The following is a 17,682-nucleotide window of genomic DNA, read 5'->3' as shown; positions in this document are numbered from 1 at the left end:
GGCATCAACATGGCGCCCTCCACATGCTGTGGGCTATTAGCCTCGGCCAACATGGCCAGTGGTTGGGGATGGTGGGAGTTGTGGTCCACAGTGGTGGGAATTGTGATTTGCAAGGCTCTGCACTTGCTAGTGCACTGCATTGGCATAATGCACCTGCACTGCTCCATCTGCAAACAACATGCAAACACCTTGCGCCAGGGCTTGGATGACACTGCAGGTGGAACCAATGCACACCGTCCCCCCACCCTTAAAAAAAAAAACAACCCTTCCAAGGGCAGACAAAGTGCAGGAAGTGGAATAGCATTGGCACTTCCCCCATCCACAACACCTGTGATGGCCTGGGAATCCGATTCAGAGGCTGAACCGGAGGAACCCCAGCCTGCACATGAGTCCCCACCTCCAGGGCCGACTGAACTGGGGCAAGGCCTTGATTCTGAAGCGCCTGCACCTGTGCCGGATCCTCAGGAGCAGGCACCAGGTGAATCCACTCTGGCTCTGGAGGTGGTTGAGGACTCAGTGCCTACAGGTGAGTCTCCCCCTGGGTCCAGTAACCCTTCAGCCTCTCCTGAACTGCAGAGGCTCAGGGCAGAGAGGCGAAGGGAACTGGTTTCTCCCAGGAGGAGTGCTTGCTTAAGGCCAGGAGAGGCGGGTCTCCTGGGGGCCGGGACCGCCCCTGGCCTCAGAGAAGATAAAGGCCAGTTAGCCCGGTCCCAGGTTGCGGGAGCAACGTCATTGAAGAGCTGTTTCGGCCAGGATCCAGTCCTGTTCCCCCAGAGTTCCTGTCCTTGCCCGGCTTCTCGCTGTGGACCCCGCTTCGCACGAGGAGGACTGTCTGCCGACCCTCAACTCAGGTCCTGGACCTCACCCCACGGTAACCTCCCCCCTGGACCAGCACAACACCCTCCAAAAACCCAAGAGGTGGCAACTATCCTACCACTCCTCTCCATCTTTGGCTGCTCAGGCAAATCTGTGCTGCAAAAAGGAGGTGAGGCATTGACATCATGGCCAAATGGTGATGGAAGTAGGCAAGCTTTTCCAGCTCCATGCTGCAGAGCCAGAAGAAGCATTATGCCAACTTGCATCAGGTTGGCAACCCCCAGGTTAGATGCTTGCCTGTATATTAAGCTTCATAACTTTCTTTCCAGAAGGGCTAAATACTTTTCAAAAAAAATAAATGTAAGCTGAGTCCTCTGCTGGCATAGGCCCTGCTGCAGTTAATCTTTTTGTACCATTATGAATTCAGTTCTGCTGGACTCCAGGAAATGCTATTGCCTAGTGTCCAGTCCAAACAACTTAGATATCAATCAGAATTCTGACTTCGCTCACTGGTTAAAAACACTGATGGGCAGCAGCAGCCAAGCTGGCTCATGTAACAGAAACTGGTTAGAATGGTACCTACACAATGTGTTTCGTAACATTGCAGGTGACACCAAACTGGGAGGAGTAGCCAATGCCGCAGAAGACAGAATCGGGATTCAAGATGACCTTAACAGATTGCAAAACGGGGCCAAAACTAACAAAATGAATTTCAGTAGGGACAAATGAAAGGTTCCGCACTTAGGCAGGAAGAACCAGCTGCACAAATATAAGGTGAGGGACATCTGGCTTGCCAGCAGTACATGTGAAAAGGATCTAGGAGTCTTAGCAGACCACAAGCTTAACATGACGCAGCAGCAAAAAAGGCTAATGCTGTGCTAGGCTGCATCAACAGAAGTATAGTGTCCAGATCAAGGGAAGTAATAGTCCTGCTCTATTCTGCCATGGTTAGGCCACACTGGGAACACTGTGTCCAGTTCTGGGCACCACAATTTAAGAAGGATATATTGACAAGCTGGAATGTGTGCAGAGGAAGGTGACCAATATGACAAAGGGTTCTGGAAACCAAGCCTTATGAGGAACAGTTGAGGGATTTGGGTATGTTCAGTCTGGTAAAGAGGAGACAGATGAGATGATATCTTCAAATATCTAAAGGGCTATCACATGGAAGATGAAGAAGGCTTGTCTTCTCCTGATTCAGGGGCTGAACAAATGGATTCAAGTTACAAGAAAGGAGATTCCAACTAAACATCCGTCATGTATGATGATGTTGAGATTCCTGCATTGCAGGGGATTGGACTGGACGATCTTGGAATCCTTCCAACTCTACAATTCTATGATTCTATTATTATTTTCAGAAGGGCTACATTTTCTTTTTTAAAGAAAGCTCAAAGTTGGGGGCTGTTTGGGGGAGCCGATGAAGACCTTCATGGGTGCTGGGCTGGCAAAACCTGCCCTAATGGGCTGGCTTCTGCTGACTTTAACTGAAGAACAAGAGAAATGAAGAGCGAAACAATGCAGCAAGCTAGAATTCAGCCATGGCACTTTATTGCTTGGTGTCCTGTTTCAAAGGTATCCTCTCAGTTCACAATCGATTAGAACAATGAAGGGGGATGGAGGCAGCTTCAGTGCCCTGATTCTGTGCATACCTATAAATCTGCCACTGGTGGTCCAACAAAATCTGTACTGCACCATGTTGGCTGCCCCTGATGTAGACCATTTGTAATTAATTCTGTTTTCAAACCTTTGCTTTTCTCATTGTAGAATCTGGACAGTTATTTTAAGCACAGAGTGGACATGCTTCCTGTAAGATTTTCAGTGCTGTAGACACTATTGGTCATCAGCTGGGGGTCATCATAGCCCACGGCAAGTGGGCTGCAATCTGATTCAAGGTGAGGCAGCTATTTGTAGGCACTTCCACTTCAGTCTGTTGAGCAAGTACGGCATGCAGGAGAAGAGAAGCATCAGAAAGTTGGAGAGATGGGAAAGTAGAAGAAAGTGAGGGTGCGGGAGGTTACAGTGTGGTGTAGTGGTTAAGAGCGTTAGTCTCGCAATCTGGAGAAGCAGGTTCGCTTCCCTGCTCCTCCACATGCAGCTGCTGGGTGACCTTGGGCTAGTCACACTTCTTTGAAGTCTCTCAGCCCCACTCACCTCACAGAGTGTTTGTTGTGGGGGAGGGAGGGAAAGGAGAATGTTAGCCGCTTTGAGACTCCTTTGGGTAGTGATAAAGCGGGATATCAAATCCAAATTCTTCTTCTTCTTCTACAAAATAGAGCCCCTATTGAAGGCTGGAGTCAAAATCTGGATAAACAGCAATGGAAGACTGCTGGTCTATCCAGTGCTTGAAATAGAGCAGCCAGATGAAAAGAAGAGGAGAGCTCCTTCACCTGTTGTGTGGCAGAGGAATTTCAGCAGCCATAGTTCACATGGTGAAACTCCCTCTTCTATGCAGCTATTAAAAGGTGCAGGAGCCCCTTTGTCTTTTGCATCTGGTCACTCTAGCCGGAAATGCAGCTTTCAGAAAGCCCTTGCACCGATTATGGATGACTTTCATGGTACGTGCTCTAAAAATAAAAATTCTGACAAAGAGTTGGCCCCCGAGCAGCAAGCCTGTAAATCTTTCAACAACAGGCCACTGTGCTCTGATGAGCAAAGCTAATTTGGAGGAATTGACATTGAGGGACTTGGCTCTGAACAAGCTGTGCAAACAGGAACCCAAGATAAAAAGCCTTGAGTAAGAGCTACTAAAACAAACAGTGTGTGAAGTGGCATGCTGGTGGAGTGGCCTCCTCAAGGCTAGAGTAGTGAGTGAGTGAGTGAGTGAGTGAGTGAGTGAGTGGGTGGGAAGGAAAGTTCCCTGAAAACGCTGCTTACTTTGTGCTGCACATCTCTCCTTTCCTCTGTGAAAACATTTCAGCACATGATCCGAATTAGTTTGCAGGACTGGCTTGCCAGTCACTGAAAAAGAAGGTGGCAATTTTCTTTCCCTAGGTATGTGTTAATCAGCTATATGTATGTACAATATGAAGGCAAGGTTTAAAAATTTGGACTCTTATTTCTCCTCTCCCCAGGGTTTCCTCCCAAGCACTTCTGGTAAAAGTTAGCTTTATTTTCAGAACAACATTCAAAGTCTAACCAAAAGGAAGGCATTAACCTCACCAGCCATCCCTTACCTTGACAGAATATTGGGAATTGCGATTGTGTACTATAGGATACAGTTGTACCTTGGTTTTTGAACAGCTTAGTTCTCGAATGTTTTGGCGCCTGAACACCGCAAACCCGGAAGTGAGTGTTCTGGTTTGTGAACTATTTTTGGAAGCTGAACGTCCAACAGGGCTTCCACATCTTCTGATTGGCTGCAGGAGCTTCCTGCAGCCAATCAGAAGCCACGCTTTGGTTTTCGAACATTTTGGAAATTGAACGGACTTCCAGAATGGATTCCATTCGACTTCCAAGATACAACTGTAGTTTTATGTTTCTTATAATAATTTTTATTATTAATAATAATAATTTATTATTTGTACCCCGCCCATCTGGCTGGGTTTCCCCAGCCACTCTGGGCGGCTTCCATAGAAACCAAAAAACACTAAAATATCACATATTAAAAACTTCCCTGAACAGGGTTGCCTTAAGATGTCTTCTGAATGTCAGGTAGTTGTTTATCGCTTTGACATCTGATGGGAGGACGTTCCACAGGGTGGGTGCCACTACCGAGAAGGCCCTCTGCCTGGTTCCCTGTAGCTTTGCTTCTCGCAATGAGGGAACTGCCAGAAGGCCCTCGGTTTTGGACCTCAGCGTTGTATTAGTTTTACATATAATCACATTGCGTAACACTGTATCCTCTTATTAAATCTCTTTGGCTCTACTGAGCCTGTCGACTTCCCTCCCTCCCGCCTAATGGTTTTCAAAATTAAATTTTGCATCTTTGGATTTCGCTTCCTTTCCTACTCTTGTTATATCATTGCCTAATATATTAAATTACTCAACCTGACTAGGTAGCAATTTCATCTTACAAATCTTCAGACAACCCTGCTAGTAATGTTAGTTGCTTACAGTTTTCTTTCAAATATAATATAAATTTATTCCAGTCTTTTTGGAATGCTTGATCTTGCTGGTTCCGGATTCTTCCCGTCAGTTTAGCCAGTTTTGCAAAGTCCATTAGTTTCATCTGCCAGTCTTCTTTTGTTGGTACTTCATGTTTCCATTTTGGGGCTAACAAAATTCTTGCCGCAGTTGTTGCATAGAAGAACATTTTTTTATCTTGTCTCAGTATCTCTTTATCTGTAGTTAGTTTCTATCCCTCGTGACTACAGCATGGAAACTGAAGCCATGACCACCAGCCTCAGAAAGCAGATGGCATCTGAACATTGCTTCTAGCAGCCTGGTGCTGTAAAACCTGGCATTTCCTCAGTTTGCCCAAGCCTGCATCAGCACTAGCAAATGCTTATAAGAAACCTCAGCTGTTTTCTGACAAGAGGCAACCTGCATTTTAGGCTCCATCACTCAGAGCCAAGCTAAACATACCTGGGGGTAGCCATATTTGTTCTTTACTTGTCTCCCTCATTAATTTATAAAACAGGGAGAAGAGAGAGTATCCAATTTTTATAACAAAAGCAGAGGTAGAAGAAACTTCTGTTTCCTTCACTCACACAAGAGCTCTTCATATACAAATGTAAATAACAACAACAACAACAACAACAACAACAACAACAATGTCTAGTTTAGACCCTGGAGGTCTTCTTATTGCCATGGAGAACTCTGCTAAGATTCTGCTTTTCTTGGTACAGCATTTGATTTTGATTTTTGTTAGCAGAAAAAAACATTGCCCCATTATGGTTTTTATTGTTGTAAATCACAACTGATATTCACTTGATGAGTCATAACTGGACCGAAGTTTAATTACAGCAGTGCTACTGCTACCATATATTTTTCTTTTCTTTTTTTCCTGATGGGCAGCGGGGGGGGGGGGGTGAGTTCCATAATGCAATTAAGGCAAATGGTTTAGCTGGTAGCACTTCTGCTCATCACAAGCCAAGTGGGCAGGGAAGTAAATGTACTTGCAACAAATAATGGATTGCCCCAGTGTTCTTAAGCACCGCCAATCATTTCAAGGGACACAGAGTCATCACACACACCTCTTCTGGCAGGTTTGGAACGCCAGCAACCCTGTTGTTAACTGAACCAGTAACGAGGCAGAAGCTGGTCTGGGAAGGATCAGAGAGGACCCCACACTTCCCATGACTCTGCTTCTAAACCAAGAGCTTCCATAGAAATAATTCAGAATATTGTATTCTGATTAAAGTTTAACTAAGTTGTAGGTTTTTTTTAGGACACTAGGTGATATTCAGCCAAGTTTTATGCAGAATAGACACACTGAAATGAATGAACATGACCATATTAGAGCCATTTTTGTTTATTCTGAAGAAAATAATAATAATAATTTATACCCCACCCATCTGGCCACTCTGGGTGGCTCCCAACAGAATATTAAAAAGATAATAAAACATCAAACATTAAAAACAGGGCTGCCTTCAGATGTCTTCTAAAAGTCAGATAGATGTTTATTTCCTTGACATCTGATGGGAGGGCGTTCCAAAGGGCAGGTACAACTACCGAGAAGGCCCTCTGCCTGGTTCCCTGTAACCTCACTTCTCTCACAGTTACAGATAGGTAGCCGTGTTGGTCTGCCATAGTCAAAACAAAAAAATTCCTTCCAGTAGCACCTTAAAGACCAACTAAGTCAGTTCTTGGTATGAGCTTTCGTGTGCATGCACACTTCTTCTTCTCTCAGTGAGAGATCTACCAGAAGGCCCTCGGTGCTGGACCTCAGTGTCTGGGCTGGACGATAGGGGTGGAGATGCTCCTTCAGGAAAACTTAGTTGAATACTACCCTTCATGTTTCAGTGCTTGTCCAAATAATTCAATATAATTTCCAAAACCTACTTCCGAATCATTTGTTCCCCCCCACATTCTTCTATATAATGAGCTTCCAAAATCCATTACCTCATCTTCCCCTATTTCCCATCCTTCCCACCTTCAGTCTTTCTTCTAACCAAATAGTACTTACATGACCACTCATCTAGCTTCATTACCTTCCCATCCTAAGACCTCCACTCCTCTAGCCTTTAACCCCATGGCTCTGCCTAAATTCCTCCAGCTTGAACACAATAACAACTGTCACACTTTCCTCCCAGTCACAAGATCTACCTGCCCTGGGCCTCGGGTGATAAAATGAATGGATGACTGCAAGCCTAATCTTCCTCTTGGTCTCTGCTTGAGAAGAAAGGAAGGTCTTTACGCTGGAGGGGGTGTTTAGAAGATCCCAAGCCTGGAAGAGGAGATCATTCCAGTGCCTCCAGGATAGAACCAGTGCTGATCTGAAATTTAACACATTTACTTGTTTGCACAAATATGCATATCCAGATGGGAAGAATTTCCCCCCATACACATTGACTGAAAAAAGACACTTAACACTCCTTCAAGACAAAGCACTGCTCATAACAGTGGAGTCAACAGTCTCCAAGAATTTATTGTAGTTTGATAATAGGTCTGAAATAGTTTGCTTTAAAATATTTTGGATATAGTGCACTGTAGAAAAGTAGTAAGCAAATAATAAATATGCCCAGGGCTTGAACATTTCCCCCTTGCGAAAATGTTGACAACTTTTTATTGCAAAACAGAAGTTTACAGAGAAAGATATATAACGAAACCAGAAGTACATAGTTTTAGCTCATCTCATCCCAGTTGCCCCAAAAGTCCCTTGGTCTGTTGTGCATACTGTCAGCAAATTAGCACATGCTGTACATGAGTGCTACATAGCTTGTACAAATGGTAAGTGCATTAGAGTTCAAGAAATTCCAGTATGTGAACTTTTGAATGTCAACAGCAAACTCTATCCAGATGGCTGCAGGAATTTGGTTACTATATTCTTAATGTCTGTTTCTTCTTTGTTCTCCTTTTAAACAACCCAAGTTTTCCAAATTTAGGTGGCAACACAAGCATTACAGCTGTGCTGAACAAGGTGCATTCTCCTTGTAAGTGCATCAAGGCGGTGGAGTGCACACAAGACAATTCCCCCCAACTTTGGGATAGCAGTAGACATTTGGGATAGCAGTAGACATTTGGGATAGCAGTAGACATTTCTTCCCAAACAGGGCTTTGGTCCTGCATGAACCAGCCTCCATCTACATTGGATGCTCACTAGCCCACCCACATTCCTTTACTGCTGCTCGCTGCTCCACAGATGTCACGAGGACCATCGTTGGTCTGTTGGTGGCACTAGAAAATGCAGCACAGCTCTGTCCAGCAAGCTAGGCAGGAAAAGGGAGGTGGGCTGTGTGAAGAGCCTCTTGTTTTCATGTGGAACTTGCTAGAAATAAAATTCACTTATTTGTTGGTTACACTTGTATCCCACCCTCAGGGGCATTTGGAGGAACATATTATCCAACAACTTTGTGGGGTAGATTAATATATGAGAGCCAGTTCTTATATGGACTGAGCCCTTAGCTGTGATCGGGCAGTAGCATGTCCACCCAGAAACAAGAGGTTGAGGCAAAGATTAAAATCCATACACTTTCTCACTCGAGTTGTCTTTGCCTTCGGTCTGATGGGGTCTGTATTTATACCTCCTGCTTCCCAAATGGTTTCTGTAGCTTTTTGTCAAGAGAGTGTTTTTCTTTCTGAATGGGTCTTGAATCCTTGTTTCAGGAGGCCTATCAGTGCTCTCTGCAAGCCTCCAGCCCTGGGAGCTATGTGGTTGTCTGTGTTATATGTCTTCTTTTTCCCTTGTGTGTACTGCTTTTGAGAGAATGAGGAGGTTCAAAACCCAGCCTGGAGGTCTGAAGGTTTTGTTTTGTTTTACAATCAAGCACTTTATAAATTTTATGAAATAAATACTGGCAGTACTAGAGCTTTGCCACTGGGGCTGGTTTTCGGCGTTTGGGAACCAATGCATTTGAGAACCAAGGTACCACACTGTACTGTATGTGGTCTTTTTCTATGCTGGGGAAAGAGGGAAGTTTTGGAACTCTCAAGGTCATCTTTTAAACGTCTAACAAGCCTGTATTTCCACACTTTACTTTGCTGCATATTTTGTGATTTTAAATCTCTGCTGGGGTTCTCTCATCAAAGAGAACTTACCCCAAACTTGGATCTTGGCATCCACAAGTACTCCTTTTTATGCCCATTTTTTTCCTTGCACCAACAATCAGAAGGGCAACACCCTTTTGTTTTTTCCTGCTCAGGTAGTACACTATTTTGTTCAGCTTGTTTTGTAAACTTTACCAGGATTTTCTCTCTGGACTGGGCCTGCCATATTCAGCAGCAATTGACTCTGCCGGTGCCCAAGAGTACAGCCTGAAGGGACTGTTGCTGTTCAGTTTGCTTAAGCATAAAAAGAGGCGATATGTAAGGCAGTGCATGCTAAGAGCAGTGGTTCCGTCCCTAGCTTAAGCCAATATTTGCCTAAAGCCTAATGGTGATTTATATGGGAGTTATGTTGCAACAACTCCCACGTTACTCATTTGGATTCTCAGATATCTGGTTAATAAATGACAGGCCGCATCTGTAAGTTCATCAGGTTCACAATATTATCAAAGTGCAATGGTGAGAAGTGAAATGGTTAGAATACCACAATTTGTTTATATCTATATTTTGTAGGATTGTCTTCATAATTTTTATACTTGATTTCCTTACTCCATAAGCTGATATTATCTGTTTTTAGATAGATAAATATTATTCATTTTTAGGCTTAATTAATGAGGTAGAAAGCAAGTGTGGTCGCCCCATACGCACTAGTTCTTGTAATTGTAAATATTGTAAACAAGTCCCAAGGTAACAAGTGAGAAGGAGCTGAGGAAAGTCACGTCCTGTGAATCGTTCATCAGAGAGAGATCTGAGAGCAAGCTTACCTTGGGGTTCTGTTCTGATAAAGATTAGGGGGATGTAGAGTGTTTTCATTGTTACTGAAGCAATAAATTATCAAGACAGTCTTTTTTTGCCTAGTCATGTCTTTCAGTACCAAGTCCCAACAATGACATTTTACTACACAGCAAAATGCAAGCAAATAAGAACCGAACTATTAAATTACAAATTGCCCTGGAGTGCAATCTCATTAGTGGAATCTCATTAATGGAATTGGCCTGGGGAAATCCAAAATGTAAGGTTCCATTGGCATAGGTTTATGGAGGTGATGCAGGGAGATATAAAGAAAGAAGTTAGGATAATAAAATTTGTTCAAGGATTGTTATAGTTTCTTGAATTTGTGTTAATGGGAGAAGACTTCAGATATAATACCTGAATTGTATCCTACACATTCATTCTAATTAGCCCAATGTAAAAACACATGCCTGATTCTTTGTTTGAAGTTTAGCAATTAGTGACTTTATATTGCAGCTTCTCCTATGCCTTTAATTGTGTAGGCACAGCATAGCAATACCACCCTGGATTGCCATGACCCCCTTAAGCCTTTTGCAACTTGGTGACCTCTACACATAGCAAACTGTTCTTACAATAATCTCACTGTCTATTGAAGGTGTTTCCCAACCCCTGTCTTAAACTGGTTTTCCCCCTAGCCTGTGATTAGGAATGAACCAAGTGGACTGGCTGACACAGAAGCTGGTCCAAATATTTGCTCATAGAAGTTCTTATGCCTCTAGATGCAAGATAAGCTTGGTCCTCATAAAACTGAACAAATACAAATACTTCTGAGTCAGAATTACTGCATGCACCTTTTTATCAAACACGTCAAGCAGAGGGAGCAATTGACTATACCAACCATTTTGTCTTTGAAGAGCAAACCTGTTATTCGAGCAAACTATTAAAATTGATTTACCCCGACCAGTATAAACAGTTGAAGTGATATCCCTCATTATGGTGATTTCAATTTGTCAGTCACCGAAAACACTGCAGTCCCTAGCCAACTGACAACAAATTGAAAAGCAATACAAAAAATTAAAATATAAACAACCTGCAGTTATTCAGCATCATAAAGTATCACCAAATCCTTCATAAAGCAATACTGTACTAAAAACAACATAGCAACTCAAAGCAGGTGAGCTCATCCTAGCTCATCTTGTCCCATCAAATGCCTGGGAAAAGAGAAAGGTGATTAACCTTGTGCTAGAGAGATGTTAATGTAGGCTCCTGGTAGGCCTCACTGGGGGCAGCATTCCATATATGTTCAGGAAGTGTGAAAGGTTGGTTCCATCTACCATATCCACAGGAACAGCTAGACCCAGCTAGCAGTGGATTGAGGTAGTACTTTAAATCCAGCCCTGTACATTGAATGGTTTCATCTCAAGGACTTTTCTAAATGGGACTCTGGCTCCATGGGTTGCTTCCACCCTGGGGTGCAGGGGAGAGGGCCTAGGCACACTTACCTTGTTGGAATCCTTATGCAACAGGCCAGCATATGACCTGAAGGGTTATATGCTTCCCTAATATACAGCAATATATTAGATCGTACAGTAGGGGATGCTGGAGGCCTCCAAATCGTATGGGAATCAGAAATTGACCACCCACTTACAGAAGACCTTGCTGAAGGTAATCTTGCACTGCCACTAGACTTGTCAGACTTGCTAAAATCAATCCCCCCCTCTCCCCTTTATGTTGGAAGGGTTGTGGAAAACTTGGTTCAATTGTTCATGTTTGGTGGGAATGCCCCGATGCTTTTTTTAAAAAATCATATCCATAATTACAAACCAACCTCTCTCCAAATCCTGCCTTAGCCCTACTAACACTAGACATAGACTTTGGCTCCAGCTTGCAGTACAGAGAACTAGTAGGCTTTTTACTGATTGCAGCACGACTAGCAACAGCACAACAGTAGAAAAACCAGTCTGAAATAGCCCTGAACATAGGGGAAACAATATCTGGATACAGCAATGTCTGAGGGTCTCACTACACTACAGAAATGGATTTAGGGCAGTGTGACTAGTTCCACAACACTGGGTGCCAAGCCTAGGGGCGCTGTGGAGCATTGCAACTATGACATAGTGAATTGAGCAGAATGGAAGGCAAGGGTGGGGGCTGAATTTTGGCCTTGCACAGGATGCTGCTGAAATGTGAAAGACTAAAGTTCGTCCCTAGTCACTCTACATAGGAGACTCACCAAATGCATGACCAAAAGAGACACCTTTCAGGAAACCTGAACCCTTTTCTTGAACCATGTTAACGACCAAAATCAAGACTTTGTTGTACAAAGTGCTCGGTCTTCTCAGTGGAGAGATTATATTAGTTAATGTGTTTGACTATTGAATGTGTGAGATTATGTTTAAAGTCAGAGAATAGGACACCATTAGATGTACTGCTGGGTAAATGTTTAACGCTTCTTGTTTTTGTATCTATTTAAAAACCAATACAAACTTGTTTTTTTAAAAAAGGTCACCAAGATCACTTCCGAATGACCTGTTTATTGAAAATTTATCCTGGCTTGCTTGCACAAAGTTTGCAGGGGGAGGTATGCAGCACCTGCTAGTTACTGAGCATTCATTCTGATTTGTTTGGCGGTTATCCACCGTCAAGTCAGACAACTGTTATTGCCACAGTTTCCAGTGCATTTTCCTGACCCTTTCATTTTTGGAAGTGGATTTGTTGTGCAAGAGGGCAAAATCCACTTTGATTGTGCCATCTGAATTTGCTGGTATGTTCACAGGATTTGGAACTGGAGACTAACTACATCCACCTCAGTTATGCAGTGATGTACTTCTTGGTCAACATAAGAACTTAAGAGCTCTTCTAGATCAAACGAAAGGCCTACCTAAGGACTAGCCAATGTGGTCTCTTCACACGTGAACCACAACTCCTATTATCCCTGAGCATAGTCAGTGTGGGCTGGAGCTGATGGTAGTTGTAGTCCACAGCATCTGGATGGCACCATATTGGGTTATCTATTCCACCAGCCCATTTTCCACTGTAGTTGTAATTTTTTTTCTTGATTTTCTTGTTTTATCTTATTGTAGACTGCTTTGAGGGTTTTTTACAACCACACGATGTATGAGTTTTATGAAACAACCAAAATTGGGGAACCACTTATATCTGATGCAATAGCAAAATTGCAAAATTTGCTGTAATAGCAAAATTTGAGTATGTACAGCAAGTCCCAATCTTGGAACAATTCAAGTTTCTTTGCACTAGGACTTACCTTTTGACGAGAACAAGCAATAGTCTGTCTGCCGCCTGCTGTTACCAAGGAATAAAATGCCTGCTGTGTTTGACATTTCTCTTCCTTGTGTTTTCTTCAAGGTTCAGGAGCTTTCACTTTGGCAAAGAATAAAGAAAAACAGAGGGAACACGTCGTATCAAATCAACCAGATGTTTTACCCAGCAAAACATAATGATCCGTTAAATTTCAGCTAGGAATTGGGAGAGGTGTAATATTCAGTCGTTAATGGGACTGTCCATAAATTATATTAATTGCACTTTTAGAAACCTTCCAGAGCACCTTTTTCCCTTGCTGCCATTTTTCAGTGTAGTACAGACCCATCAGAAAGTAAGCCACAGGTATCACTACACCCCTACCAGTAAAATATTTTATGCCTGCCGTGATGGAATATATTATCTTTATTTTTTGTGTGTGTCAAACATAGAAAGTAATGAATAACATTTTTTTATTTTCTAAACTACTCCTTGAAAGAGTAGGCCCAAACTAGCCACCATGGGAGAGGTCTTCCCAGGGATGTCTAATGAAGGAAGATGCGTATTATGACTTCCTCATGCCCAGCACATCACCAGCACACTTCACTGACCACTACTTCTGGGAGCAGGGGAAACACTGAGCAGTGCAACATCAAACCACATATCATCTTTCCTTAGGTGTTATGAGGGAGGTGTGAGTGGCAGCCATATGCTATCTCACAGTTCAGCTTCAGGCTATGAAAGGCGGTATGTGTGTGTGTGTGCGCGCGTGCAGCAGAAAGCTGAGGGAAGCCTGGGAATAGGGAGAAGCAAAAAGGGCCCAAGGGACACTGGAGCATCCGCTTTGAGTGCAGAAGATCTCTGTTTCAGTCCCCAGCATCCTCAGACAGGGCTGGGAATGTCCCCTTTTGAAACCCTTGCTGCCAGTTCGTGCAGACATCACTGAGCTTAATGGACCAATGGTCTGAGTCATCATGAAACAGTTTTTTGTGCTAGGCATTCACACTATTCATTGAGTGTTTCACTACTGAACAAAGTTCCATTATGCTGGAGATGGGTTCCCCTACCCCCCACCTTTCCCTTGCACTTGAATTCTGCTCAAAGAAAACCCAGTATTTGCATTAAAGGCAAGTTGACCACATGGAGTCATGCTTTATGTAAGTGATATTTGGGGTCTTTGAACAGTATTGAAATTGGTGGGTACATAGGGACACAGTCCTTTCTGCTGTGTCTGTTGGTTTGATGTCTCTGCTTTGTGCTTGCTATGCTCTTTTTTATATCATTATGTCATTGTTTGAAGATGTAATCTCAACTGTCATTGTCAGCCACCTTGGAAGCCTTTTTGGCTGGAAGGCTAGGTGTGTTTTCAACCAACCAAAATTCTTCCAGCACTACCAGAATCCAGCAACGCTGCTGAATCTGAACAGTGTTCACCTATGGAACATTTCTAGCATGTATCAGCAGTTCCATTGTGGTTTGTACATTTTGACCTTTCCCCTTAAAAACAACCCTAGCAAATTTAGCATCCATAGTAACAGGAAGTTAATTTTTTCATACGCCAGTGAGCTGGCAAAGAACATCTGAGGCAATATGAAAACTGCTTCAATCCAAGCCAGTAAGTCCATGAAGTGGATGGAAACCAATATGCTGTAACATATATTGAGTCACTTCTTACATAACCATTGCCATAGTCAGTGTTGCCAGGGAACAGAGCTTAGTTTTCTGGGATTGGTGCCATCTAAGCCTTTTATCTCATGACTTGCTGTACCTGGGACAGGTGTAGCCCTTTGCTCCTTTGCACTGTTATCTGAATTCCACACTAAAGAGCCATGCTATACTTTTGGAAAATAATGGCATCATTCTACAAACCTCTGAATATCTATTTATCTGAACTCAGTGGAGAAATTCTCTGTAACACAAATATTATCCATTTGACCCAGCCTGCTTCCTCCAATGACAGCAGACCCTGACATTTTAAATCATACTTCATACTCTTCTGCAGGAAGCAAATAATGTGTGAAGCAGCTTCTGGGCCTTAAAGAAGAAATAGAAGGCGAGAACAGATTCTGGTCCCAGCAGACCATTAGTGAGACACGCTAGATTAAAATAATGTACAGTATTTTAAGAAAGAACCTCCACCCCAAAACTAGTCAGAACTCTTGAGCAAACATAGATCATAGTTATTACTCCAGGAAGCCCATCCTTCTTCCCTTAGTTGAGCAACAACAAACCTTTTGTTATGTGACAAGGAAAGAGGATTGCATCCAAGATGACATAGATACAGGAGGGTGAGGAATAGTGATTTTGATTATTCTTGTTTTCATTTGTCTCTTATGTGGATGAATTAAAAGGGGGAGGGGGCATGGTTTTAGGCTCAATACAGAAGCAGCACAGACTCAAGATCTGAAGAGCTTTTTGTGATTTGTGGGTTTGAAATGTAGCTTCTTTGCTTATTCCTTTATGACAAAAGAGGCTCTTTCACAACCTGCAAAGCTGACACACTGGTATGTGGCATCACATGATTATGATGTCACCACGCCAAGAAATTGCCCGTTCTAGGGAGAATCAAAATGAATCCCAACCTGAGCGGATTCTTTTATTGCAGAAGGGAGTGGACTTAAGGATAATAAACAAAACCATCCATTTCCCCTAACCACTGATGTCACATTACGTTCAATTAATTACACTATGAGTCAGCACTTGGGACTTTTTTTCAGCCGTTAACTTTCCAGATGCTAAAGTGAGCGGTAACCTTCCCCCTCCCCGTTTTCCCTAAATTGTTGGTGCGTCCAAAATGAAAATGCTTCAGTTTTGCACTGCTGCCGATTACTTGGCACTCGGAGCGGTGGCACAGCCGTCGCCTTCAAAGGAGACTTTGTTGCCGCCAACCTCGCGACAAACAATGCTGCAAAGATTAAATACCGAACGGAATGCGGCAGAATTGCGTCGTCTTTGCAGCCCCAGCGATGTTGATACCTTGAACCACATCGAGGAGGGGGAGGGAAGCCAACTCGTGTCTTCTCGCGTTTCCTCCAATGATGCGGTGCATTTTCATCCCCATCCCACCTGCCTCCGTTTCCGATTACTTTTATTTAGGTTTAGTTTGAGATGTGAATCCTGAATAAAATCACCCCTGGTCCACTTGCCAGGGGAAAGGGAGGAGGCTGGCTGAATGGATCAAGAAAAGAAAATGGAGTCTACAATACAAACAAGGGAGTGGAAATAAAGAAGTGCGGTGTGTGCGAGGGGGAATACACAACTGGCGGCGAGAGAGGGAGCGTGCAGAGAACCGCTGGATGATGGAAATCGGAGGAAGAGCTGCAGGCTGGGCTCGCGGGGTGGGGGAGGGAGGGAGTCTGGGCACAGCCGCCACTCCTTTTGTGCGCGCCGAGAGGGGCAGGAGGGAGGAAGCGGGGAGAGCAGCCGCCGCTTGCCGCCACCTTGCTCCCTCCTTCCCCTCCCCCACAACCCCAAGGTTCTCTCCTCTGCATTTCAGTCTATGCGTATCGCAGGGATACGCGCGAGAGCCTAGGCAGCGCCGGATAACCAGAGCAACGGGGAAGGCAGCCAATGGACTTCCCGCGCCGCGTCTTCCCTCTGGACCAATCAGGGAGAGGCGCGGCCGCAACCTTGCGGTTGGCTCGGGCACGTAGCCAATCAATAGAGACGGAGAGAGAGGGACGGGGGGGGGGGGTTGGTGGTGCGGATGCGAGCGGGTGGGAGGGGGCAAGGCTGATGAGCGCGAGGTGAACGCGCGCACGAGGTCCGCGTGCGAGCGGCTATAAGAACCCTCGCGAGCGCCGCGCGCCGCATACCGTCTGCGGGGCTCGAAGGCAGGAGGTGCGTAGCGAGGCTTTTCCTGCGTGTGCGTGTGGCGCTGCCGTTGTTCCTTCTGCCTCCCGAGCTCGCTCTCCTCTCGCTCGTCGGCCATGAAGACCAAGTTCTGTAACGGCGGCGAGGCCGACCCTTCCCCGCTGGGGCTCCTGCTGGGGTGCGCCCAGGGCCCGGTCTTGCCCGCCCTCACCCAGTCTCCCTCGTCGCCGGCGCTGCCGCCTTCCTCTCACGCCGAGGCCGAAGCCAAGCAGCAGCCCCTCGCCTTGCCGCCGACGCCGCCGACCCCTCCCTCCCCGCCGGCGGAGGAGCAGCCCGACCCCCGCACCCGCCGCAAGGCGTATTTTTGGTGCAGGGAGTTCCTGCGGGGGGCGTGGCGGGGGTTGCGGGAAGATCAGCTGCGCATCACGCCCATCAGGTCAGCCACATACGGGGGAGGGGTGGGGAGTGGGAACATCAAGGGATCAGCCTTCTAGGGTGAATGAGATTAAGAGCTGGGTGTCTCTGAGCGTGTACAAAGTGCGTTCTCGTCGCCACGAAGCAACCACATTTGGCATCAGGTTTCCATGACGGTGCGGCCCCTTCAAACCTGAAATGAGGGGAAGGGGTGGGGCTGTTGGCTCTTGTCGGACCTGGCACCTTTTGTCTCCCACAGTCTTACTGATAACGACGTTATGGAGGGGAGTCCTTAAGGCTTCATATCGGATCTATACGCGCTGAAATGTTACAGGGAAACCATTGTCCATATGGTGGTACTGCCGTTTTCTACCAAGGGCAAGCCACTGACCTCCCAAGAGTAATGGAAGGGCAGAAGGAGACCTGTGTTTTGGGGGGATGGCAGCTTCACTGCTGCCAAGGACCTGTCGGTGCCTATATGTATCTAGAGATGTTTCTGTATAT

General features: G+C 44.9%; 1 protein-coding gene and 1 long non-coding RNA gene across 3 annotated transcripts in view; one reads left to right on the top strand and one right to left on the bottom strand.

Annotated features, from left to right (window-relative positions):
• Positions 1-14,066: 14,066 nt before the first annotated feature.
• Positions 14,067-15,734, bottom strand: LOC310840068. Of its 2 annotated transcripts, none has more exons than XR_014561782.1 (2): positions 15,121-15,734; positions 14,067-14,370 (listed from the first exon to the last, which is right to left on the bottom strand). It is a non-coding gene; the product is annotated as an uncharacterized lncRNA (long non-coding RNA). The 2 variants fall into 2 exon arrangements; XR_014561783.1 differs by having other exon boundaries at positions 15,183-15,734.
• Positions 15,735-16,322: 588 nt separating this feature from the next.
• The window catches only part of CHKA (choline kinase alpha), a 28,562-nt gene continuing 27,202 nt past the window's right edge, over positions 16,323-17,682 (top strand). Inside the window, exon 1 of the mRNA XM_083729236.1 lies at positions 16,323-17,200. Coding sequence (XP_083585362.1) covers positions 16,881-17,200 — 320 coding nt within the window. The 5' untranslated portion in view covers positions 16,323-16,880. The remainder of the gene's footprint in view (positions 17,201-17,682) is intronic.

Source organism: Podarcis gaigeae (assembly GCF_964106915.1).
Source record: "Podarcis gaigeae genome assembly, chromosome: 1".
Lineage (NCBI taxonomy): Eukaryota > Metazoa > Chordata > Lepidosauria > Squamata > Lacertidae > Podarcis > Podarcis gaigeae.
The sequence above is the reverse complement of the archived record's forward strand: the minus strand, read 5'-3'. Positions and strand labels throughout refer to the sequence as shown.